The 23,989-nt window shown below is 44.4% G+C and overlaps 4 protein-coding genes and 1 non-coding gene across 5 annotated transcripts; 3 read left to right on the top strand and 2 right to left on the bottom strand.

The window, feature by feature from the left end:
• The first annotated feature begins 1,147 nt into the window (after window positions 1–1,147).
• On the top strand, window positions 1,148–2,003 carry LOC4347722 (uncharacterized). The gene has a single exon (XM_015795740.3). The coding sequence runs from the start codon at window positions 1,205–1,207 to the stop codon at window positions 1,835–1,837; it is 633 nt and encodes a 210-aa protein (XP_015651226.1). The 5' UTR covers window positions 1,148–1,204; the 3' UTR covers window positions 1,838–2,003.
• A 6,051-nt stretch (window positions 2,004–8,054) lies between these two features.
• LOC4347721 (SKP1-like protein 20) lies at window positions 8,055–10,674 on the top strand. Its single transcript, XM_015795701.3, has 2 exons — window positions 8,055–8,477; window positions 10,245–10,674. Exons 1-2 carry the CDS (start codon window positions 8,124–8,126, stop codon window positions 10,416–10,418), a joined length of 528 nt encoding a protein of 175 aa, XP_015651187.1. The 5' UTR covers window positions 8,055–8,123; the 3' UTR covers window positions 10,419–10,674.
• A 532-nt stretch (window positions 10,675–11,206) lies between these two features.
• LOC4347720 (uncharacterized) lies at window positions 11,207–14,216 on the bottom strand. The gene is made up of 9 exons (XM_015795700.3): window positions 13,756–14,216; window positions 13,429–13,666; window positions 13,222–13,346; window positions 12,771–12,804; window positions 12,636–12,682; window positions 12,407–12,538; window positions 12,002–12,066; window positions 11,801–11,873; window positions 11,207–11,696 (listed from the first exon to the last, which is right to left on the bottom strand). The coding sequence occupies exons 1-9, from the start codon at window positions 14,127–14,129 to the stop codon at window positions 11,540–11,542; spliced, it is 1,245 nt and encodes a 414-aa protein (XP_015651186.1). The 5' UTR covers window positions 14,130–14,216; the 3' UTR covers window positions 11,207–11,539.
• A 162-nt stretch (window positions 14,217–14,378) lies between these two features.
• Window positions 14,379–14,450, top strand: TRNAP-UGG (transfer RNA proline (anticodon UGG)). The gene has a single exon. It is a non-coding gene; the product is annotated as a tRNA-Pro (tRNA).
• A 3,436-nt stretch (window positions 14,451–17,886) lies between these two features.
• LOC4347718 (beta-galactosidase 12-like) lies at window positions 17,887–23,833 on the bottom strand. Its single transcript, XM_015755203.3, has 18 exons — window positions 23,288–23,833; window positions 22,619–22,731; window positions 22,452–22,518; window positions 22,279–22,371; window positions 22,039–22,182; window positions 21,784–21,875; window positions 21,397–21,502; window positions 21,217–21,301; window positions 20,997–21,115; window positions 20,742–20,909; window positions 20,457–20,638; window positions 20,226–20,335; window positions 20,028–20,137; window positions 19,673–19,780; window positions 19,380–19,481; window positions 19,124–19,269; window positions 18,687–19,032; window positions 17,887–18,373 (listed from the first exon to the last, which is right to left on the bottom strand). The coding sequence occupies exons 1-18, from the start codon at window positions 23,576–23,578 to the stop codon at window positions 18,239–18,241; spliced, it is 2,517 nt and encodes an 838-aa protein (XP_015610689.1). The 5' UTR covers window positions 23,579–23,833; the 3' UTR covers window positions 17,887–18,238.
• Between the last annotated feature and the right edge of the window lie 156 nt (window positions 23,834–23,989).

The raw sequence follows: 23,989 nt of genomic DNA, 5'->3' as shown, positions 1-23,989 counted from the left end.
CCTGAGATAACACTTAGAGCAGGTACAATAGCAGGCTATAAGTCAGCTACAAACATATTTTAAGCAGATAAATAAGGAGAGAGAAGAGAAGCGGGCTACAGATTTGTAGCCAGCTGTAGCACAGACTCCAAGACGCAGTGTGTGTATGGTAGGTGGGATCGGGTATTAATAGTGTAGTATATAACTATTGTATGAATGTGCTATTAGATTGGCTATAGATGAATTGAAGCTAATAGTTGGCTATACTATTGAACTTGCTCTTAAACATCTCAAAATTTAGGAGTAGTTTTGAACTGAAAGTCACGATAAACCATGCTTTACTTTCCGATGACATGAGTAACTCACTCATCGCGAGCTCCCAGCAGAAGGAAACCCCATCATTCTGTCCACAAGCACCGCAGCACGCCGACGGGACAAACGAAACCGCACGAGCCCCAGGCGTGCTTCCCTAGCTTTTTCTTCCCTGGGTAACACAAAAAACAAAACAAAACAAAACACCCTCTTGCAATTGTCTCAAATGGTAGTACCACTAAGCAAGATTAGCTTCTAATCCACACAATTAATCTAATAAAAACACGCCATTGCTAAGGTTTAACCCTTGCGTTATGGTTAGACATTTTCTATCAGCAACTAAGTAAGATTCTGAGACAATTTTATTGTTTATGCTGTAATAGAGTGCCTCACCAATGGTTTACAAGACCGGCCGTTTATCACTAAAACCAGTCTTTGGTTGGCTTGAGAACATAAACCACCAGTTTTCATCAAGTTCATAAAAAAACCAAACTCATTTTTCTTAAAAAGTTATTCAAGTTAAAAAAGAAAATCCAAACTCGAATTTTACTATTTTAAAACAAAATTGGAAAGAATTTTGTTGGAAACCAATGGCTTCCAAATGGTTTTTGTGAAAACCGCTGATCACCGGGGTTTTTTTTCTCGGGAACGGTTCAGTGCAAGGCCATCAACTTCAGGCCGAGAGAAGAAAGCCATTGTCGGAGGAAATTCCCCGACAGCCACTCGCACGGGCTGCACGGCTGTCGGCGCGGCACCCGTTGCCGCCATCGATTAGCTCAGAGCTTTTCGGTGCCCGGCTACCTCTCTACCTAGCTAGACCTATACATATAGCGGAGGAGCAGAGGCGGGAGAGAGTATAGTGGAGAGGAGAGTGAGAGCTGGTGGTAGGGGAGATCCCGAATTCTCGATCGATATGGCGGAGGGGAAGAAGGCGAGGAGGGAGGAGGAGCTCGTGGAGGCGGCGCTGGCCGCGGCGGCGGCGGCGCTGTTCGTGTCGGGCGTCAAGAAGCTGGTGCCGGCCGTGCTCGTGGCGCGGTGGTGGCCCGCGGCGATGCTCGCCACGGCGCCGTCGCCCGTCCTGTTCCTGCTTCTCAACGTCATCATCGCCTCCATCGTCGTCGTGTCCGTGCAGCCGAGGCGTGCGGCGGCGGCGTCGGCGACGGCCGCCGCCGCCGCCGAGCACGACGCCGCAAAACGGTGCGGGGAGGGCGCCAAGAAGGTGAAGAGGAGGAGGAGCAAGAGGCGGGAGGAGAGCGCCGAGGGGAGCACGTTGACGACGCTGGCGGCGGTGGTGCCCGTCGCTGCCGCTGACAGCTGCTGCATGGCGCTGGCGGTGGTGGACGACGGGGCGGATCAGACGCTGCCGCCGACGACGTCGACGGCGCCGGAGACGCAGCAGGAGGAAGCGGACGGGAATGCGGCGGCGGAGGAGGTGAACAAGCGGGCGGAGGAGTTCATCTCGGCGTTCCGGCGCCACCTCAGGGTTGACTCCTTCTCGTCGGGAAGCCGGCGAGCCGGCGGCGCCAGAATCGAAGCCTGCTTTTGACTGGAAGTTGCATTGCACCGAGCAAAGTGTGCTTCTTGTTTCTGCACATTTTTCTTTCAGTCTCTTGCTGCTTTTTTTTTATTATTATTATTTTTACCTTTGGAAGCTGAGATGTAGTTACTCTACTCTTTTGACATCAGTTTGATGAAAACTAGCTTGCTTGGAACTAGATGGAATCAGGTTCACAATTCCGACGAAAACTGGTTGAATTCTGCGGAAAACGCTCGAAAGTAGAAGTCGTCTGGAATTTTGATGGGTTTCATCCAAATTCAAATTTGGAAGGAAAAAACACTCACTTAATAAATTTATAATACTTTATATATATAATAATATAACTATATCATGCAACCTACGCCAAAATATATGAAGAGATAATGTCTCAGCTCTGTTGACGGCACTCCCGGCCATCTCATATGGTGTACCAATAGAAAGTTGAAAAAACTTTAGCAAATTCCAAAACATTTCTTCACAACTTTACTAATCCTCCATGCATTTGTTATGTGCGTATCTCCATCCTTCACTACATACTCCATCCGTTCAAAAAAAATATTTATATGATAAATGAGAGATGCTAAAAATGAAGTTTTTTTTTAGCAGAAGGAATAAGATTCTGTGATGTGTGATGTGTCATGTAGAAGAGAGAGGAGAAACACGAGATACTTTTGAAGCACACAAACCAAAAATGTAGAAATTGCAAAACACATATTGCAAAAAAAAAAAGTCTTCGACATAAAACCCAAGAAGTAGATGACCAAGAGAGAGGTAGGGAACATATAATTTTGGACCCACTAATAGACATTATGCTGTGTGCATGATTATTTGGAGTGCTCTAAATGAAATAGACGAAATTTCTATATAAAGGACGCAAGTTTGTTTTAATGGAGAATGCAACTAGCAATAGTTATGGCGCTATATTCTTCTTAAGAAAATGTCAAAATTTTCAAATGTATTCACATTGTAAATTCTATATTAGACACTGTAAATTTCAAATCTTACTCACTGTAGGGGATAATTAGGATAAAACATACTCCATCTGTTGCAAAAAAACAACGAATTTGAACAAAGGATTGTCCAGATTCGTTGTACTATGAGGGTTTACATTCTCTCTTAGGTTGGATTTTTTTAGTACCGAGGAAGTAGTTGATTATATACTTGAATCATTGAATAAAAAGTAAGTTAATAAGGAAGTTAAATTAACACATAACTAAAGGACAACAATAGAAGTCAGAAGTTAATAAGAAAGAGATACGGAGCTATGTTTGGCTGATTGTGTAAAAGTGCCTGCAACACAATGAGTTTTGCCTTTCCATGCTTTAAGAAAGTGTATGCAACACAATGTGTTTTGGCTTTTTATACTGAATATGTTAATGTGTTTCTAGCTAGGTAAGATGGCATAGGGAGTGTGTACTTCTTTTCAATTTTGTATAATATAACTTTTATCCCTTAAATGAAAGCATGTAAGTGGGTTTTAACATTCTTTTTCAATGTAATGGACGATAATTTTGAATCTATAATCCATCTGAACAATCAAGTGATATCCAAAATAGGGCTTTTGTTTTGGAAACCAAACCACTACATTGTTTTGGAAATCGTCCATTACTTTAAAAATTGTTTTAAAGAAGTAAAATATTAAATTACCTGAAAGAAAATCAGACATCTTCTACAAAACAAGTGACGATGAAGTTAAGGCTCCCATTGCGATGATGCTAGATAGGCGGTCGCAATTTCACACGATGACACGTGGCTCAAGAGAAGCGTACACTTGAACATATTCTACCAGTTAATTTGCCCGTGCTAACGCTACGGTGTCATAATTTTTTTTGACGAATTACATGCTAGCAAAAATAATTTACTTGTAATACATCCAATTGAGCCTTAATTCGGTCTATGTCACATAATAAGGCAAAGTACAATAATTATATTGCCTAAAAATATTAATTCAAGATCGTCAATTATCTAATCACTTCAATACCAATATATGAAACAATATGCATCCACACAAAAAAGTTGAGGATAAATAACATATTCCAAGCAATTCCACATATTCTCAATCATGGTACCGATAAATACACAGTATTAACACACATTGATCTAGTATCATGTAACTGGCAAAATCTAGAATAACTAACACACTGACACCACTACAGTACAATGAACATGGCTTTCTTTGGTTTACTTTGTGAAAGTGTTTGCAACTGAATGTGTCTTGGCTTTTTGCATGCTTTTGCGGAAGTGTTTACAATGCAATGCATTTTAGCTTTTTGCATAGAACGCTTGTCGGTTTATGTGGCCCATGGTTTTGATCTTTCCTATGCAATGACGTGTTGGCTCTGCTAACTAACTTTGTGGAATGTTTGTAGTAGTAATGCATTTCTGTCTTTTGACGGAACATGCGCGTGGGTAGGCCTTAGAGAGAAGGGAATGTATAGAACGTGGTACCTCCTTTTAATTATTTATAATATAATAAGTGGATGATATAACGTATCAATTACCATCTTTTCAAATTGAACATCCAAAGATCCTGAAGTCTCCCTAGCTTATTATCTCACGTGGTCTTGCATGGCTATGTTTGGCTTGCTTTGCAAAAGTGTTTGCAACGCAATGTGTTTTGGCTTTTGCATGCTTTGTGGGAGTGTCTAGAATGCAATTTGCTTTGTTTTTGTTTTGCATGGAGCTTGTATTGGTGATGTAGCCCATGGTTTTCATCTAATTTACGCAATGACGTGTTCGCTCTGTCTCGCTAGCTTTGTAGAACTATTGGGACAACAATGTTTTATCACTTAAAAATTGGCATTTATGCAGTTTTCATGTGTATTTTGGATCCATAATCCATCTGAACAACCAAGTGATATCCAAATTAGAACTTTCTGTTTTGGAAACCACACCATTACATTATTGTGGGAATTGTCTATTACTTTCAATAATGTTTAAAAGAAGTAAAACATCAAATTACTTGAAAGAAAATTAGACGTCTTCTACGATGCAAGTCATGATGAAGTCAAGGCTCGTATTATAACGATGCAAGATAGACGGTGTCAATTTTACATGCCGACACATGGTACAAGAGAAGCTTACACGTGGTGGCATCTTCAATAAAGAGTGATTACAGAGGTGTTCAAATTTGTCGTAGCGCTGATGCACCGCTAGTGGCAACGATGGCATGTTATGGATGGCTCATAAAGCATCGAAGGCGGTTGCTGTGTGTGCTTACCACAACCCTTATTTATCATCCACACTTAATTATTAGCTGCTCTTTTGTTAATTAACGTAGTTTAATGTCCTCAAATTTATAAAAGGGTTTTAAAAAAATTCACTACGATAGAAAGGTGAGGATGAGACAGTATTGTCGGATGGGGCATCACCCTTATTGGAATGTCGAGAAAATGCCATTATTTAGGGTTTTATTATTAATAAAACCAATTGTGTGCATCACACATTATCACACGAAGTTTTAATCATGTACCCTTTAAAAAAATATCAGTATTTTTCTCTCGTATGATAAAACCAAATCCTCTAATTAATGCTCTCTTATTTTAAGCGGCTGACATGCAGACCGCGTGACTATCGGGTCCACATACCAGGCAATCCAAAGTAGCCTTATCCTGTCAGATACACGAGATTTACTGCTCTCTTATTTTAAGCGGCCAACAAGCAGACCGCGTGACTATCGGATCTATGTGTCAATGACTCATATGACACGATAATCAAGAGCAGCCTCATCTTTATCAGATACACGAGATTTAATGTTCTCTTATGTTAAAAGGTCGATACGTAGACCGTGTGACTATCAGGTCCACATGTTAGTGACTCACGTCACACGACAATCCAGAGTAGCCTCATCCCCTTCAGATACATGGGATTTACTGCTCTCTTATTTTAAGCGGCCGACACGTAGACCGCGTGACTATCGGATCCACATGTCAATGACTCATGCCACACTACAGTCCAAAGTAGCCTCATCCCCATCAAATACAAAATTAACACGCATATCAAGATAGAAAATCATCAATTCCGAGGTGCATACGAGGCGTGCCTCATCAAATTTCGCTAAACCAAAACCACCCTTCTAGACCCTTCCCCTGCCCATATATCTTCTTAAAAGTATCACTTTAAACCACCTTTCCTCTACAAAATAAAAATATTAGTATATCTTCCCATCCGATAAAACCAAATCCTCTACTTATTGCTCTTTTATTTAAGCGGTTGGCAAACAGACCATGTGACTAACAGATCTGCGTGTCATCAACATATGCCACAAGACAGTCTAGAGTAGCCTCATCATCGTCATATACGGGATTAACATGCACATCAAGAGAGAGAATCACACAAACCATGTAACTAACGGGTCTACGTGTCAATGACATATACCATATGCTAGTTTAGAGTAGCCTTATCATCATTAGATACGGAATTAACACGCGCACCAAGAAAGAAGATCATCAATTCTGAGGTGCCTACGAGGCGTGCCTCATCAAATTTCGCTAAACTGAAACCGCCCTTCTAGACCCTTGCCCCGCCCATATATCACTCTAAACCGCCATTCCTCTGCTTTCGTGCCTCATCATATATCTTTTTAAAAATATTAGCATATCCTCCTATCCGATAAAACCAAATCCTCTCCTTATTGCTCTTTTATTTTAAGCAGTTGGCACGCAAACCATGTGACTAACGGGTCTACGTGTCAGCGACATATGCCACACGACAGTCTAGAATAGCCTCATCATCGTCACCTACTGGATTAACGCGCGCATCAAGAGAGAAAATCGCGCAAACCATATAAACTAACGGGTCTACTCCCTTCGTCTAAAAAAGTCCAATCCTAAATATGTATCTAAACATGCACAGTATCTAGATACATCCTTAGGATTTTTTTTCTAGAGCAGAAAGTGTCAATGACATAAGCCACATGGTAGTACTTTCTCAATCTATTTTTGATTGTCATATTTCATCTTGGCATAATAACCAAGGATAAGTAATTCTACTTATCATCCATTTAAACATGCTACTATTAGTTATTTCTCGTAAACAAGCGATTCATTAATATTTATATTTGTCGATACCCATGTAGCTAACCTTGTATGGAAAAAATGAAGAGTCACGCATTAAATCTAAGAAAGTTATTAAGATGATAGGTGGTTGGATTAAAATATGACTATTAAAATTAAAATATTCAGATTTAGAAATATGCCAGGGAAAATTATCAGACAAGGGATTAACACACGCGCGCAAAAAAAAAAAGAAAGAAAGAAAGAAAAAAGAAATAATCGATTTCTTGGTGTGTACGAGTACGAGGCGTCTGAACCGAAACCGCCGCTTCTAGACCCTTCCCCTCCCCCTCTAGAAAATTGATATTGTGCCATCCTCAAAAAGTGGGTTTCGCCCAAATGCCATGCTGGAAGTGGGCTTCGTTAAAATGCCACTTTCAACACATGGTTACACGCTAAAATACTATCTCGGACCAAATTACCCTCCTCTCATCTTCTTCCTCCCTCCATCACCATCAGCTCTCGCCGGCGGCCACCATCTGCCTTCGCGCGAGCTCTCCTCCATGGAGAACCACAGGCCACAGGCCCCTGCGGGGACCCCTCCCATGGCTCCCCTCCCCGTGCCCCCTCCCATCCGCCCCCATCCCAGCCCCGCCCTCCGCGAGCCCCCGCACCCGTCCCGGCCACCGCCGCCGTCGCCTGCACCTCCGATGACCACCGCGCCGCGCCTTCGCCATGGCCATGCCCACCAACGACTCCGCCGTGCGGGTGCGCCTCCGCCGTCTGGAAGAACGGGAGTGGCTAGGACGGCGGGTTGGCACGAAAGACGGAGACCGCCGACGTCGGCGTCGGTGGCGCGGATGGCGTGGAGCGTGACCACGGGGTCGTCGGTTGGGGACGGTCGAGGCGGGGAGGAAGTGGTGCGGAGGTGGAGGCGGACGAGGCGGGGGTTGTCAGGGAGGAAGGGGAGCGGAGGTGGAGGCGGATGAGGTGGGCGTGGCAGAGGCGAGCCGGCGAGGCATCCCTTGTCAGAGGTGGAAGAAGGTAGTAACAGGGGTATTTTTGTCCGTTCGGGCATTATAGCGTGTAGTCTTCGATTGAAAGTGACATTTTAATAAAGCCCACTCCCAGCGTGGCATTTGGACGAAACCCACTTTTGAGAATGGCACAATGTCAATTTTCTCCCCGATTCCGCCCATAAAAAGGCAATGGCAAAGCCCCTCTTGGACCCCGAGGAAGAAACCCACCCCCAATCCCAATCTATTCCATCGCTTTCTAGGGTTTGTTCTCTCGTCGATCCGATGGCGGCCGAGGCGGAGACGAAGGCGATGATCACCCTCCGCAGCTGCGAGGGCCAGGTGTTCGAGGTCGCGGAGGCCGTGGCCATGGAGTCCCAGACCATCCGCCACATGATCGAGGACAAGTGCGCCGACACCGGCATCCCGCTCCCCAACGTCTCCGCCAAGATCCTCTCCAAGGTAATCGAGTACTGCAGCAAGCACGTCGAGGCGCGCGGCGGGGCGGCCGCCGCCGCCGACGGCGACGCCCCCGCCCCCGCCGCCGTGGAGGCCAACAAGGCCGTCGAGGACGAGCTCAAGACGTTCGACGCCGAGTTCGTCAAGGTCGACCAGTCCACCCTCTTCGATCTCATCCTGGTGAGAACATGCCTCCCGCCCCGCGCGCTCCCCCCCTTTGTTTTTCTTCTGCTCATGTTTCATCTCCATGAACTGTGTGATGATTGTTTGATTGTGCGTCTGTTGTGGTTATGCGCCTCTGTTGATAGTAGATTGGAAGTTTTGGCCCTTTGTGATGATTGTTAAATTGTGGTTTGTGATTATGCGCCTCCATCGATGGGTGATGATCTGGTTGCTGGATAGTAGATTGGAAATTCAGTCCTTCTGAAATTAAAAAGAGAAAAGAAAACAAGGATACTTTTGGAGGTAGATTGGCTTTCTTGCTCTGACTTATAAAAAAATTATGTGATGCTACCGGTGTTTCAGTTTAGGAGGGTCATTGTGGTTTAGGATTAGTTCAGTTAGTTGGGGGTTTGGGTGTTGTGAATTGTTTATGAATGTGGTAGGTTCTTCAGGCATCATTGGCTAGAGAGTAGAGACCTGTATTTCGAACACACTTTTTTTTTATTATATAAAGTGGTATTGTAGGCCATCAAGTGTTATCATCTCCATGTTTCATATTCAACCTGATCCTCATTGCTTCACTCATGTGCCTAGTGTGAAATTATTTTACTACCTATGTAGGAGGTGTAGAGAGATTATAATTTCTTTATGATGGGATCATTTTATTTGTTGTGTTATAGGAGGCTGTGACTGATTAGGTGGTATTTTGATGGCTTTGCTGTCTGCTAATCGTTTTGCAGGGCCATAGTCAGTTTCTAGGATCACAGAACTGGTTATCTTAATCTGTTAATCTGTTTTGGTGTTATGGGTTCAGAATTTGTAGCTTGTTGAGGTTTCACTGTATTCACATTTTTTAATTTGTACAATCAGATGGCTGTGGTTTAATATTTTAAATTCAAGAGAGTTTTAATAATTTGTTGACTGCTAACAGCATGACTGGTGATTGTGATGCATGACTGGAGATTCTGATGTGCTTGTATTAGAAGCCTTGAAGCGAAATATTAAAAGATGTTAATGCAAGTACAAGCTGGTTGAATGGTGCTTATTTTGTGTGTATTTCTTGTTAGTTGTTTGGTGCATATATTTGTTGTGGACATGTCTTAGGATTCTTTGGGATGCTCTAGTCAGTATCCAAATAGTTTTGAAATGTCTAGTTAAGATATTTGTAAAATGGTTTAACTGATGTCTGTTGTGGCCTATAATGGAGGTGTTATTTTTTCATGCTCGTTCCATGGGGCAAGAAGGCATGAGATAATCTAACCTTAAAAAAATAGCATTTGGTATTTTCTTCATCATGGAATGCAATGCTTTGAGTAGTGATAGTTGAGTTGATATAAAAATCTATGTGCATGTTATTGGCTTACAGTGGCGTATTTTCATTGGTAGTATGTCATCGATTTCCTAACTTATGTACGAAACAATCGTTCTGTCTTGATTATCTGTTCGTTCTTGATTATCCATTTGTTGTTAATAATCTTCTGTGTTGTATTGGAATTCTTCAGTTCTCAGCTTGGCTTTACATGTTTTCTTGCCACTAACCAGTGTGCATTGTGCTGATCAGACATGGTATAGAGTATGTAGAGTAGCAAGGGAACACCTAAACTTGCTTAGTGCAATAGCCATTCTACATTCTGTATCTTGATAATTCACTAAATTATGAACACTGCTCCTACCCATCATGCAGCTGCTGGATGATTGTCTCATGCTTCTGTTGTATCCATGTATATTGTTTTTTATCATTCATGTACAAAGTCGATTAGATTCATGTGCATGTTTGTGTTTCAGGCTGCAAACTACCTCAACATCAAGGGACTGCTGGATCTGACCTGCCAGACCGTGGCTGACATGATCAAGGGGAAGACACCAGAGGAGATCCGCAAGACCTTCAACATCAAGAATGACTTCACCCCCGAGGAAGAAGAGGAGGTGAGGAGGGAGAACCAGTGGGCCTTCGAATGAAGACCCCCCCCCCCCCCCCCCCAAAAAAAAAGCAACAACCATCTCATGCGAATGACCAGCAAGGAAGGGGAAGCGCGTCATGTCGAGAAGTTGATCCTGGAGCAGCTATGAACTCTCTGCTTGAACTGTCTTTAAGAAAGTTGTAATTAGGGTTAGTTCGTCGTTAGTTGGTTGGGAGAGCAGACTATTTAGCTGACTCCGTTCTGTTTTGTGCACTCTGGAGCGAGAAGGAAATGATTGCTGGTTGTTCTGCTTATTCTGCTTTCTGGTAATTTTGTGCTGCCTCCCTTGTTGCCTTGGTGTTTTGTTCCGAACTAGGTGATGCACTGATGCTGATGCCCCGGTTGAGATTCAGGTAATGCTTCTGTGCTCCAGGTGGGTTACCAAGATGGCATGCTGTGGTTTGGGACAGAGCTCCCCGGTTGAGCTTCAGGTAAAATGCTTATGGGCTCCAGGTGGGTTACCAAGATGGAATGCTGTGATTTGGGACTGAGCTCCTGAGGATGTGGTTGTGCTATGGGTGTTTGGTTTTGAGTCAATTTTTGCGTAGAATTTTGCGTAGAATTTGATACCATTGGTAGTAAACCAAACATTAATTTGATACTATTGTAATTATCAAAATTTTGGTAAGCCCTACAGAAGAGATTTCTTTTGGTCAAGTCTCTGCTTCTTCTGGTCAAGTCTGTCTTGGAGTACAGAAGATGTTTCCAATGATTCCTGTTATGTTTACAATTGTACGTACACAATACCATGTCATCCAACAAATTGTATTGACAAGAGCTTTCAGATGATTCCTTCTCATACAATTGTACAAAATTGTATTGACAAGAGCTTTCAGATGATTCCTTCTCAAACAATTGTACACAAATATTCAGTAAAACCATGTCTCCATGTTGAGAAAGATGGCTGCTGGCTGCATCACATGGTTCTACAAGGACCTTACAAAATGCCTATGTTTAATAATTTGTTGCTTGACTACATGTACAGCCAGTGTGATCCACTGTATACCACTCGGCAGTGAAACTACGCTATCAGCGTCTCAGCAACTATTCTGATCGCATCGTCCGAGCTGACATCATCAAGCTCAATTGTTTTCTTTGGAGGGCAATGAAACTACGCTATCAGCGTCTTAGCACTATACTGATCTCATCGTCCGAGCTGACGTCATCAAGCTCAATCGTTTTCTTTGGAGGGCATGTCATCTTCATTTTCTTGTTATCTTGCTCTTGCTTTTGTAATCCCGGTTTGGGCATTGATTTGGTGCTACAAGATGTGGACCTACATGTAAGTGAAGCTTGCTCAGTTTAAATGTCATTGGTTGATAGAGTGGGACATAAAGACTACAGTAAGCAAACCAAGCGACATATAGTTTTGACACAAACCTTTTGTTTGAGCTGAACCTTGATGTCTGTGGATTGGTGGAACCATTGCTGGACAAATTTGATTCTATATTACCTGATCAATGCAGAAGAAAATCAGTTCTGAATGCAAAGCAATCATAACATTTTTCTTTCGTTAAGTTGGTGCTACTTTCGTTAAATTATTACGCCCACTGGAATGGAAGGGGAAACGTAGCTTTGTACCTGTAACATGGGAAAGGAACCTTATACCCTGTGACTGGCTCTTAGCAGTCACTCTATCTGCATTACTGCAAAACAAAATAAGAATTAATACATAAACTATTTAGCATGGTAATTCTAAGCTGCCATTCATTTGGGGATTCTTCTAGGAATCTAGGTGTCACAAGCCAAAAATCATTTCCTAGGACAGTTCAATTTACATACCATTTCATGCCACACATGACCTCCAAAAAGATTTGACTACAAATGAAGTATGTGCTTACTTTATCTAGCAGGACAACTGTAATACAATCATTTCCATATTTCAACACTGTTTCATTCGCTATTGAAGTTGACTTTTGTCAGGAAAGAACATGAAATGTGAACAGAACAATATGCAAAGATGGCAGCTGGGATAGTATTTCATACCTCAAAGCCCTTTTTAACCCATCTATTGACATCACTTTTACTGGTTGTAATGGGTTTCTTGAATTGGATCGTTCTAGGGGATTGACCATGTAAATCCCTTCTGAACGAAGTTTTGAAGCAAATTTGAAGTTTCTGAAAGATATAGCATGCAAAGTTCAACAAAGATATCTTAAAACTATATCAAGGGGAAATATAGAAGATCCCTTTGGGGGTTCACTAATTCACTTACCCGCCCTTAAGCTCTACCCTGCCAGTAGAGTACTTCTGTGAGGATTTCTGCCAATAGGAAATAAGCGAGATGCGTCATGTGAAATTAATCTATTTTGAGTTGCAAAATGCTGGAAATCACAACTTCCGTCCTTACCGATGAATGAAATTTGCAGTATGATCCTTTACGCCTGAAAATGTACAGAGAATATTCAGTAGAGGCCCATAGATACATCCATGAAAACCAAGCAGATTCATCTGATTTTTGGTTCAGATATCACACAAAAAGAAATGCTGTGAAATTATTTCTTTTTGTGACCAGGTGTAAAACTTTAGTTATCTAAGTACAACCACATGTAAATGCGAATCTTAAGATCTATGATAAAATTGGTGTTCAGTTACAATTTGCTTTCATGGTTGAAAATGTATCTGAAATATCCAGAACATAATCCACCCAGGCAAACTGAAATTAGCTTAATATCGGCATCAGTGCATATTAGATTTTTGTTAATACCTTGCCCAGAAAGATATTTCACATCTTAAGCAGATACAACCCAACAGGTTAAGTTTTGAAACAAAGTTCTCATCGTTGCAGAGGAAATGCATACTTGTTTATGGCCATGGTGCAGCCCATCCCATCTTTCCTCTTCCCCTTGCAGATCCCGAAATCCGCGGAGACTCCCATCTTCATCATCTGCCCTACGGAGGCGACGCTCACCGAGAACCCTCTCCCCTGCAAGAACACCCAAATCAGCATCACTCTGATGAGCACAAATCAACCCTGATGAGAAATGCAAAATGGAGAAATCAGGTACCCCGTTGTCCATGCGGACATTGCCGTTGAACAGCGCGAACACGGCGCCGACGGCGGCGCCGGAGTGGTGCGCGTGGGCGTCCCCGAAGAGGAACACCGACACGTCGGCGTCGTCGAGCGCGCCCATCTTCCAGATGCTGTACTCCTTCCCCTGCGCGCTCACCCGCGGCGCGCCCTTGTCGAGCACCACCCCCGCCGTCGCCCAGCAGCCGGAGAAGCTGTCGCCCCCGGCGAGGTTCCTGCGCACCAATCGATTAGAGCGGCGCAAACACAAACACAAACAACCCAGCGATGCAAACAAGGCGGCGGGGTGAGCCTGAATCCTTACCTGATGGCGGAGATGCGGACGAACCGAATGTCGGCGAAGCGGTTGGTGATCTCGAGCGGCGACGCCGTCAGGCTCCTGATGCGGAGGCCGGAGTGGGCGTCGACGATGGTCTCGGTGGACTTGGGGGGCCTCTTCCCCTTGGGGAGAGAGGTTGCGACGGCGGCGGGGGTGGCGTCGAGGTAGTCCTTGACGGCGTCACGGAACACGGACATGTCGGTGCCGCCGGGGCGCACCGCCCTGGGAGGGGTGAAGGCCGCGGCGGTGGCGGCGTCGCGGCGCGGGGAGGAGGGAGGGGTCTCGAGGACGGCCTCGCCGCCGTCCGCGTCAAGGGAGAGGAGGAGGTCCAGGTCGTCGGCGGCGGCGGCGGTCGCCATGGGTGGAGATGCAGCGGCGAGGCGTGGAGGAGCACCACTGGAATCCGCGCGCTGCCGATTGCGCACAGGAATCAGATCGAGAAATGCAGAGAGAGATGGGAATAGGAAGAGGAAGAGGAGAGGAGGAGGAGGGGAATTGGAGGGAAAGGGGGGGATTTCGGCAGGAGCAAGTGAGAAGTTTTGGAGGGAAAAAGTTGAAAAGTTTTGTTTATAGGATTTATAAAACTATTTATAAATATTGGCATGAAAGGGCGTTTGGTCTAGTGGTATGATTCTCGCTTTGGGTGCGAGAGGTCCCGAGTTCGATTCTCGGAACGCCCCCTTTTTTGTTGCTTCGCCTTACATATCTCTCTCCTTTCTTTTTCTTCGTCCTCTCTTTTTTTTTCTCTTTCTTTTTCTTCCTCCTTATTTTTTTCGTTGCTTCGTCTTCCTTATTTCAGTTTTTGTACATAAACATCTCTAACATCTCCATCTATTTTGTTGCTTCGTCTTCCTTATTTCAGTTTTTGCACATAAACATCTCCATTTTTTTTCCTGGTTATTTCATTTCGTACGTAAACATCTTCCTTTATTTGCTTCCTCCTGATTATTTCATTTTGCACATAAATATCTCCAATTTTTGGGTTGTTTTCTCTGGTTATTTGATTTTGGACATAAACATCTCCTTTTTTTCCTTTTTTTTCTTTTTTCTTTTTGCTTCCTGTGGTTATTTGATTTTGCAGATAAACATCTCCTGTTCTTCAGAAAAATGTGATGGTTTTGCACTTGTCGGCAGCACAAAGCGCACATATAGCTAGTACCGATTTCTAGCAGTAGGGTCTCTATTGAGAGATTTTTGCTGCAGTGGTCGAGCAATCTTTTATTGCCTCTCCTCTGAAAGCAATTAAAAAAGCGATGTTGCGCAATGAGCATCGCCACCTGTCAACTGATACTGAAACCCCACTTGAATTATGGCATTTTGTTTGCTCTTTGCCAAGAAAACATGGCGTTTGGTATTCAGCAGGAAACGAAAATCTGTTTGGGCATGTCAATTGCCTCTCAGATGGTAACCCAAAGACTGCATGCTCATTGTACTCGCTCGAACCATGCTCTCTGCGAGTTGGCTCAACAAAATTACTTCGGTAACAACAATTTAGCAGTTGCGAGATTGGTTAAGCAGTGCAGCCATGCAGGACAGGAGGAGTGTATCCTAGGGAAGTCGTTGTTGTCTCGTGCGTATTCTCGAAAAGAAAATTATTGTCTTAATGAGATAACTCCGGGGTAGTGGTAGGGTAGGGATACATGGTTTTAACCCTCCGGGTTCTCGTATTTCGATTCTCAACACGTTTACACTTTATTTTTAATTATTCGACATCAAGTTTATTCTTTTTTTTTGACAATTCTACCCCTATGAGCATCTTCGAAGACTGAGCCGGCAAATTCTGGAGAGATTGACGAAGTCAGGTGCTACTGAAGCTCTTGTAACCACTAGGTTACAGGCCCTTTCGCGACATCAAGTTTATTCTTGATTGTCCTATGATTATTATCTAGTAGAAACAGATGTAGAATCAACGGATCATATCTTCCACGACAACAATGTACATTTTTTAGGGTTTGTAGTAGATTTTTATCGTGTCGTCAAGAATTGCACATAGTACAACAGGTGGGTCTGGAGGCGGTCATGCCCATGGGACGTCGACACTCTCGTTTGCAACCTTTCACCATGATCGCTCGCTCTCCTCCAATATGATCATACCCTTGCGCGTTATTGGCAATTAACCTCCCCCGTTTTGCCTCCACTGACACGTCTCCTGTTGCTGCTGGGAAAGGTGCCACCGCAACAGGAGACGTGTGAGTGGAGGCAAGACGGGGGAGGTTAATTGCCAATAACGCGCAAGGGTATGATCATATTTGTCGAGGAACGATCCTCTCTAGCGGGTGATCGAGAGATCCCCTTTTTGTGAGTTCGGCCGGGGGAATGGGCGCGCTAATCGGGATCGTGTATCCGCCTAGAGTCTTCCGAGACCGCACGCGAGAGCCAGGATTATACAGGTTCGGGCCGCTATGGAGCGTAATACCCTATTCCTCTGCGTGGGATTTCTGGTTGGGTGCTATAAAGGTTCCTAAATTCCAGGGAGCACTCTCGCTCTTCTTCCCCTGAGGTTTAGGCTAACTGACTATTGTCCCTTTTTTCGGTGGGCAAGGTCCTCCTTTCATAGTTCAAGGGGATACCACATGTACCGCCACTACCTACTCCTTCACGGGGGGGGGGGGGGGGGGGCACCTACTCCGCTTGGATCGGACCACCATTCGTGCCTTCGCCCGGAAGCTAAGCAGTCGTCCGTCCACGAGTGGGGCCCAGCGCTGCCCTCTGCCTGACACGGGGGACACCCTTGTCATTCCCCTTTAAATGAAGGGAGACTTTTAGCGGTCCATCTCACGTGGAGGGGGCTTCAGATGATGCTTTGATGGGACGGGGCATACCTGCCCCCACTCCGCCAAGTACAGGGCGGAACATGGGGGCACCTCCGCCCGTCCGATCGGACGTGACTGGCGACAGGCCGTTCACAGTCCGGTCACGCCCCGATTGACGTGGGTCAATCGGGCAGCGCCGCACGTCCGCCCTTACCACATTAAACGCGGTGAGGGATGGTTGGGGCGCTGCGTATTGATGACGGTTCAGCCTGGGTCTCCGCCCCACTCACCCCCCCCCGCCACGTGGCGGTTGGGCGAGGGCCTCGGGCCGAGGCAGCGCGAGTGCCCCGAGGGGTGTGACGTGGCGCCCCGAGGCCCCCTGGCTGCCTCCGCGTCGTCCGAGGTGTGGGGGGAGAGCCAGGATGTAGGGCCGCGTGGCTGGAGAGCCAGGATGTAGGGCCACGTGGCTGGACGTCAAGGAGACTTCTCCATACTTCGCATACCCCTGGGCCCATATCACCGACAATATTGGAGAAGAGCAAGCGATCATGGTGAAAGGTTGGAGTCTAGTGACACTGTCAAGGCCACAAGGGGTTTAGAGAAGAGATAACCATACGACTTTGTGGGGGTGAAATCAGGACAGGGATTTTGTCTGCCCGCCTGAAACAAAGCATACGAGCAGGATATGGGAAATAAAGAAAAAAAGGATAGTCAATATTATATACTACGTCCGAATCCACTAAAAATTTTTGTATCGTGGTACAGGAAGAACCGCATCCACCCAATGTCTCATATTGTCAAACATCCAACAAATTCTATTATAGCTCCATTTATAAACATAATGAAACGATAGGTTGATCACCATTTTATGATGTTTATAATATCTCCGATCCCTAGGTCTAATATCTATGGTGAACATGTTCGACCCTAGGTGTAATATCTACGATGGTTTTGTATATCCACTTGTGGATACAAAATGCTAGATTTCTATTCAAAATTATTTTTAAAATGTTTAATAATATATGTGGATCAACGATCTAAATAGATACCCTTTCCAAATCCAATTGTGAGAAAAGAAAAGTAGTATATGATACATGATAAATGTTAAGTTATCCGTACCCGCTTCCAACTCAGGAAGATATGGGGCTAGATACATGAATAACATGATCCAACCATACCATTTTCACCCTTAGACTTTTGCGATCCCATTCTGGATGGCCCAATATATGGGCCAGCACAGATGTGACAATCCCGTTCCGGGCAAACTAAACGGGACACACCTAAGTCGAAATCCCGTTCCAGGCTAACCAACATGGGCCGCACGCAAATCGCAATCCTCATCACATGACTAGCAAGTAGCAACTATAGCAAGTAACAACAGCTTCATATTATTAGTGCACAAACTGTCAATATATCTAAACAAACTGAACTACAAACTGTCTGTCAACCTGTGATGGTTAATATTATTTTCAACACCTACAGAATCAATACATATGATAGGAGAGGATTAAGAATAGAAGACATCTTCGAGTCTATCAGCAGCTACCTTCCTGTTGCATATTAATACCCCCCATGATCCCCAAAAGGCATGTCTCTTCCAAATTTTAATCACACAAGGCACTCAAGACTCATCAATGAGAACCAAAACGAGATGAATTACACAAGCAAGAGGAGCCAAATTGAAACAATGTGTCAATCAGCAGCATCCCTTCTTCCTAAGCCGCCTGCGCCCCTGATACCTTGCATCTCACCTGCACCGCCAGCGTGGCCGTCGTCGCGGGGCAGTTGATGTCCGCGCCGTACACCGTGTTTACCACCGGCAGCACGCACGACTCCTTGCCGAGGCATTCCTACTCGTTTCATTCCAAAGATCAGACATCAATGGAAGTATACGATATTACAAGTCACCAACATATCACTTAGATAAAGGAGGAGGCAAAAACTTGGAGCCTGGCGGGTGCAAGGCACCTTGCCGCCTGGCTAACAGTGTAATTGTTTTTGGTTACTAGGGCCGCGGCCGCTTTTCTGTAAATACGATTTTTGTACATTTTACTCCTTCTCTATTAAAAAAAAATTGGCATCTTGCCGATTTCGTTCAAGAAAACATATCACTTAGATGATGATGTTCTGGTACATTGGCAAGTGTTTGTTTGAAGTGTGTACCTTCTCAACGATCGCCTTTGCATCAGGAGTGTGGCAGGTGCCAGCAGTGAAGTTGCCGCACGCGCCCTCCGGGTTGCCGAAGCTGGCGAAGACGACCTCCTGGATGGTCCTCTTCGGGGGGCAGTTCAAGGTGCCCCGGGTGCTCGTGTCTTCGGCTATGAGCTTGATCTGGCCGCCGTCCGACTCCCACGTCTTGATCTGTGCCGGGTTGTGCTCCGAGATGAACACGCAGATGTCATCTCTCCTCACCGTCTGGATGAGGATGCCACCTGGCTTGCCAAGCTCCTCCTCGAATATAATCAAGAGGTTGCCCTTGGGTTTCAAGAACGCTCGTGGAATGTGATATCTGTAAACGGAGAGAAAACATAATGAAAGTGAGAATAAATTTCGTTGTGTATATGCAACCCACTTGTATGGTAGTGTAGGAACTTGCTTACACTGATTGAGAAGGGTGTCCGGCAAGAGTTATGAATGAGGTCCAGTAGCGACCAATGCCTTCTCCGTTAACATATATCATGCCCTTGCTCATAGAGCTCATGTCAACAACAATGGGATCGTCTCCGTCTGGCTCATCAAAGTATCTCTGTCATGCCAATGAATAGATAGTGACACTGAGAATTGGAAGCAAATAATCGAATGCATGTATGATGCTGGCAAACACTCAGGTGTTCCTTTTTTGCTTGTACAGCCTACCTTGTACCACGTGATTGGCAGGTCATTCTCTGCCGGCTTCCACTGAAATTGGGCCATTCCTTTCTCTGTGTAAATCTCCTTGTCCTCGCCTTCCAACCTGGCCTGTTTGAAACCCACATACAGAGTTATCACTTATCAGTTCAACTGTATGAGCACATTACGCACTGCGCCAAGGAAAAGCATGCTTTCCTCATTCCTTGGAATTTTGTTCAAATTTGAACCGATTTCTTTTTTTTAAAAAAAAAAAACTTCCTATCTAAATCCCAATCACTCTAGAGGGCAATAGCCAGTACCTTATGACCCCAACCATTTCCTTGTAAGTCCAAGGTCCCTGTGTTGAGACCCTGTACCACGCAGTCCTGAATGCCGCCCTTTACTTCAACAAGTTCACCACCACTGTCCTGCAAAGGATACACAAGTTTGCATAATTAGAGCCTTTTTAAAAATAAAAATAAAAGGAGAAAACTTCGTTCAAGATTTTAACAATCCTACATATACAGTGTCAACCACCGCCACTCAAGTTAGGATCTAGACTATTTGTGGTTGCTATTTTCACCAAAACTGCTGCTGCTGCTGTAATAACTATTACAAGACGGCAAGAGAGTTTTCTCATGTTTGACACACATTAAGCATTCTCATGGACTATACCTTCATTCCCATCGACGACGACAACATCGCAATATGGTTGATGCCTACTCTCAGATCCATGGGTTTTTCAAACACGAAGCTCTTCTCCCTCTTACTTCCACGCCCAGTACCTAAGCAGGTTGTTAATTTTTTTTTCAGTACAAAGTTTAGTGCCTGCAATTTGTGATATATGGGAGTTATAGACTTGGTCCAAGTTACCTACGAAGGCATCATTGGCAAATCCTATCATCGCATGTGCAGTGCTTTTGATCTGAATCACAGGCCTAATATCGCGTCTAAAGGGCAAATCATCAGACTCCAAGCGAAAACTGTGCGCCATCATAAACAAAAACAAACAGTCAAGTAAATTCTTGTCTGTGAGAAAAGCAGATAAAAAGCTACTATTACATTGACATGGAACAAAGGAGTGATATTTGAAAAAAAAAATACCTTGTGGTGTACCACAAATAGTCACTAGTGTCCTTTGTCTGGTTATATTGCTCCAGGGGTTGCTTTGTCCTGACCTTGGTTTTGCGGAACTTCGGAATAGCCTCTGAGTACATCTCCCACACATTATTCTTACTAGTCTCGTCAGTAGTATGGAATGATCTTTCACTATGCTGTACAAACACCTACCGTAACATATGTGGAATAAGCCATCAACGATTTCTGTTATTGAAATATATTTAAGATAGGCCGTAACTTGTTTTCAGTAAATTTATGCAATACACACACCCTCTTTGTATTGTAGACCACAGTCTTGCAATCTGCAAGGATGGAAACAGAGCGGCTAGGCACATAGAACTTCTCCCCCCGGAATACCACTGTTCCATCTTCCCCGGTGTTGTTGTTGGAGAGGAAAGACAGGCACAGTTTATCTTCAGGTAACTCATAGTTGTGTGCCTGCAGGTGCAGGAAACTAATCAACCCTGGCTAACATTGGTTACTAAATTACAGGTAACTGTCACACTGGAAGCAGTTGATCACAACCTCATACCCATGGCCCAATATCTCGAATGATTGTTTCCCCCAGAGAAAAGCCTTATGGTATGACTTGATCACATTGTGCAGGTCCCTCAGATGCCCAAATTTGGGCTCCTTGCACATGCCTAAATAAAAACATGGACCACATGGCATGATTGTTAGAATCAATACGTGCATAGATGCAGCAGAAAGAAATATATGACAAGGGATATTGAGCAAATCTGACCGTATTCATCCATAGGAGCTTCATCATAGTATCCAGTCAACACATATGAAGCACCTGTCCTCCCAAAATTTGTTCCACCATGATACTGTTCGCAACAATTTAATATGTAATCCCTTTACAAACTGGCAATTGTTATAACTTAACATTTAATAGAGAGAAAAAACAAACCAAAACACATACCATATAGTAGTTTACCAGCGTCCCACCCTTGGCAAAAAAACGTAACACAGCATATGCAATGTCCTCAGCTGAACGCTGAGCTAGCTGGTCACCAAAGGTTCTGAATCTGTGTGCAACCAAGAAAATAGTTCTTTTAATATTAATTTCGATAAATTGGCATATGATAAGTGCAACTTCTGAAACCAACACATTTTCGGTTCACAATCATAGTGCTGACAATATCAGTACAATGATACTTGCGACTGCATGCAAGAACCATGCAATAAATGTTTGAATGATCATAAGCTAATCAGAGCATCAGAGTTACATACTTCATTTCATTCGATTAGTACCAACTATGAAAAAAAAAACCGATCAAGTAGAATGTTCAGTACGGATCAAACTTACTGTGCAGTCCAATTCTCAGTCCACAAACGAGGCTTGTTTTTATCGAGTAGAGTCCATGTGTCTCCACAGTGCCTTCCGTTGCAGGTAGGGATCTAGTGAGAGGGAGGCATAAATTAAAGAGCAGAATGAAGTAGTACAAGTATTTGCATATTTTGGAACACAGGAACTTGTTCTATCGAAGTGCTTCGCAGTTTTGGACAATTGGATATATCATTGTGTTGCTAACTATGGACGCTGAGACAATCAGAAAGTTACCACTTCTCCTGGAGCAATTGATTGCTTGCACATAACCCAAGGAACTCCTATCCCTGTGCTAATGGCCATTTCAGCTGCCCATTCCAGGTATTTATCCCCCTCTACTTTGCGATCTTTTTTTATATTCCCGTACTCATTCTCAATCTGTCATAATTACACATATTATGGGTTAATATGCGTTGGTATGGAGCACATAAGCTGACTTGGTAGATACCATCACACAGGTATAATTAAATTGACCTGTGATAGAATGATGGGTCCTCCTTGAGGTGCAAACATCTCCGCATCCTTCAACTTTTGCACTATAAACCTCACGAACTTCTCCATCTCCCTCTTCATGACAAAACCAGCGGGTCATCAGCATGAAACAAATTCAGCACAATTGCATATCACACATGCAAGTCTATGATTACCTTGAAAGGTTCATTGTTAGCCCTGAATATAATGTGGCCGATCTCCCTAAGCCAATAAGGCAAACCACTGGGAAATGCGCAGGAAAACAGATCAAGCATGGAGCAATTAGATTCACCGAGATGATCACAATTGCAAAAGGCAAACCACTGAGATGATTCACACGAACCCATGGTTCCATTCTGCCTGGATGAATGGCCCTATACGCACAATCGCGTACATATCGTTATCCTTGATCACGTTGAGGAACCTGATCAAGTCGAATCTGCCTTCGAAATAGTACTGCAATGCAACAACAGATGAACAAATGTCATGAATCTGAAACTGTCTATGTACGAGATGATACTGAAAATCAAAGGCTGCAGGCTTCTAATTTACTACTACCTCCATATTTTAATTTATGACGCCGTTGACTTTTTGTCCAACTTTTGACCATTCGTCTTATTCAACAAATTTATGTAACTACTACATCCGTCCCAAAATGTAGCTATTTCTAGCACAGTACTTTGTCTCAAAATGAAGCTATTTTTCTACCTACCTTCTTCTCTCAACCAATCACAACCATTCTTTTTCACCTACTTTCTCTTTTCAACCAATCACACACCTTCTTCAATCATTCTCACCTACTTTCTTAATACCTGTGTCAACCTCAAAAATGCTTACATTTAGGGACGGAGGAAGTATCATTTATTTTATTGTGACTTGATTCATCATCAAATATTTTTTAAGCATGACATAAATATTTTCATATTTGCACAAAAAATTTTGAATAAGACGAATGGTCAAAAGTAGCATTTTTGGTAGAGCGCTGAATCTACTGCAAGAGAGATCAATATACCTTCCCGGGCTCGGGCTCGTGGCCGTTCCAGAAAACGTACGTCTCGATGGTGTTGAGGCCGCCCATCTTGGCCGTCTTGACGAGCTTATCCCACATCTCGGGCGGGCTCCGTGGGTAGTGGATGGCGCCGGAGAAGAAGAGGTCCCTCTTGCCGTCGATCATGAGGGAGCGCTCGTCGTAGGAGACGACGGTGCCCTTCTTCGTGAGGGTCCACTCCGCCGCGGCGCCCGGGAGGAGCAGCGCGGCGGCGAGGAGCGCCGCCGCCACCGCGGCCGCGACGCGGGCGGCCATCCGAACCTGCGGCGCGCGCGCGGGGGGGCTCTACTACGAGGGGGGAACGGCCAGCGGCGGCGGCGGGTAGGGTGGGGTGGGGCGGGGTGGGGTTGGCGGCGACGCGGGCGAGGCCGAGGAGGAGGAGGCGGAGGCCGCCGCTTTGAAGGGCGGGAGGGGCGTTGCGCGGGAGTGGCCGCGCGGCAATGGCGCGTCGCGGGTGGCCATGCGCGGCTGGCACCGGAGCTCGCGGCAATTTTGCCTACGACTTGTTCCGTTTGGCCACGAGCCCACGAGGTTGATGACGACGAAGCCGAAGAGTTGTTGATTTTTTTTTCAATTTTTAATTTTTAATTTTTAATATTTACAGAAATATTATAACGGCGAAAATATTTACAGAAATAGACCATATTGTCCAAGTAAAGAGCGGCA

The sequence above is a fragment of the Oryza sativa genome, chromosome 9, assembly GCF_034140825.1.
Source record: "Oryza sativa Japonica Group chromosome 9, ASM3414082v1".
Lineage (NCBI taxonomy): Eukaryota > Viridiplantae > Streptophyta > Magnoliopsida > Poales > Poaceae > Oryza > Oryza sativa.
Note: the sequence above shows the minus strand (reverse complement) of the source record. Positions and strands in the feature narration are given on the sequence as shown.

What these genes read in the sequence shown, in the direction of transcription:
- LOC4347722 (XM_015795740.3), top strand. Translation starts at nt 1,205, where the DNA reads ATGGCGGAGGGGAAGAAGGCGAGGAGGGAGGAGGAGCTCGTGGAGGCG.
- LOC4347721 (XM_015795701.3), top strand. Translation starts at nt 8,124, where the DNA reads ATGGCGGCCGAGGCGGAGACGAAGGCGATGATCACCCTCCGCAGCTGC. An exon ending in CCCTCTTCGATCTCATCCTG is followed by an intron (nt 8,478 to 10,244) that starts GTGAGAACATGC and finishes TTTGTGTTTCAG; the next exon opens with GCTGCAAACTACCTCAACAT.
- LOC4347720 (XM_015795700.3), bottom strand. Translation starts at nt 14,129, where the DNA reads ATGGCGACCGCCGCCGCCGCCGACGACCTGGACCTCCTCCTCTCCCTT. An exon ending in ACTGCAAATTTCATTCATCG is followed by an intron (nt 12,683 to 12,770) that starts GTAAGGACGGAA and finishes TCCTATTGGCAG; the next exon opens with AAATCCTCACAGAAGTACTC. An exon ending in GGGTTAAAAAGGGCTTTGAG is followed by an intron (nt 12,067 to 12,406) that starts GTATGAAATACT and finishes TTTGTTTTGCAG; the next exon opens with TAATGCAGATAGAGTGACTG.
- LOC4347718 (XM_015755203.3), bottom strand. Translation starts at nt 23,578, where the DNA reads ATGGCCGCCCGCGTCGCGGCCGCGGTGGCGGCGGCGCTCCTCGCCGCC. An exon ending in TATTTGTGGTACACCACAAG is followed by an intron (nt 20,336 to 20,456) that starts GTATTTTTTTTT and finishes GATGGCGCACAG; the next exon opens with TTTTCGCTTGGAGTCTGATG. An exon ending in TGCCAATGATGCCTTCGTAG is followed by an intron (nt 20,138 to 20,225) that starts GTAACTTGGACC and finishes CAACCTGCTTAG; the next exon opens with GTACTGGGCGTGGAAGTAAG.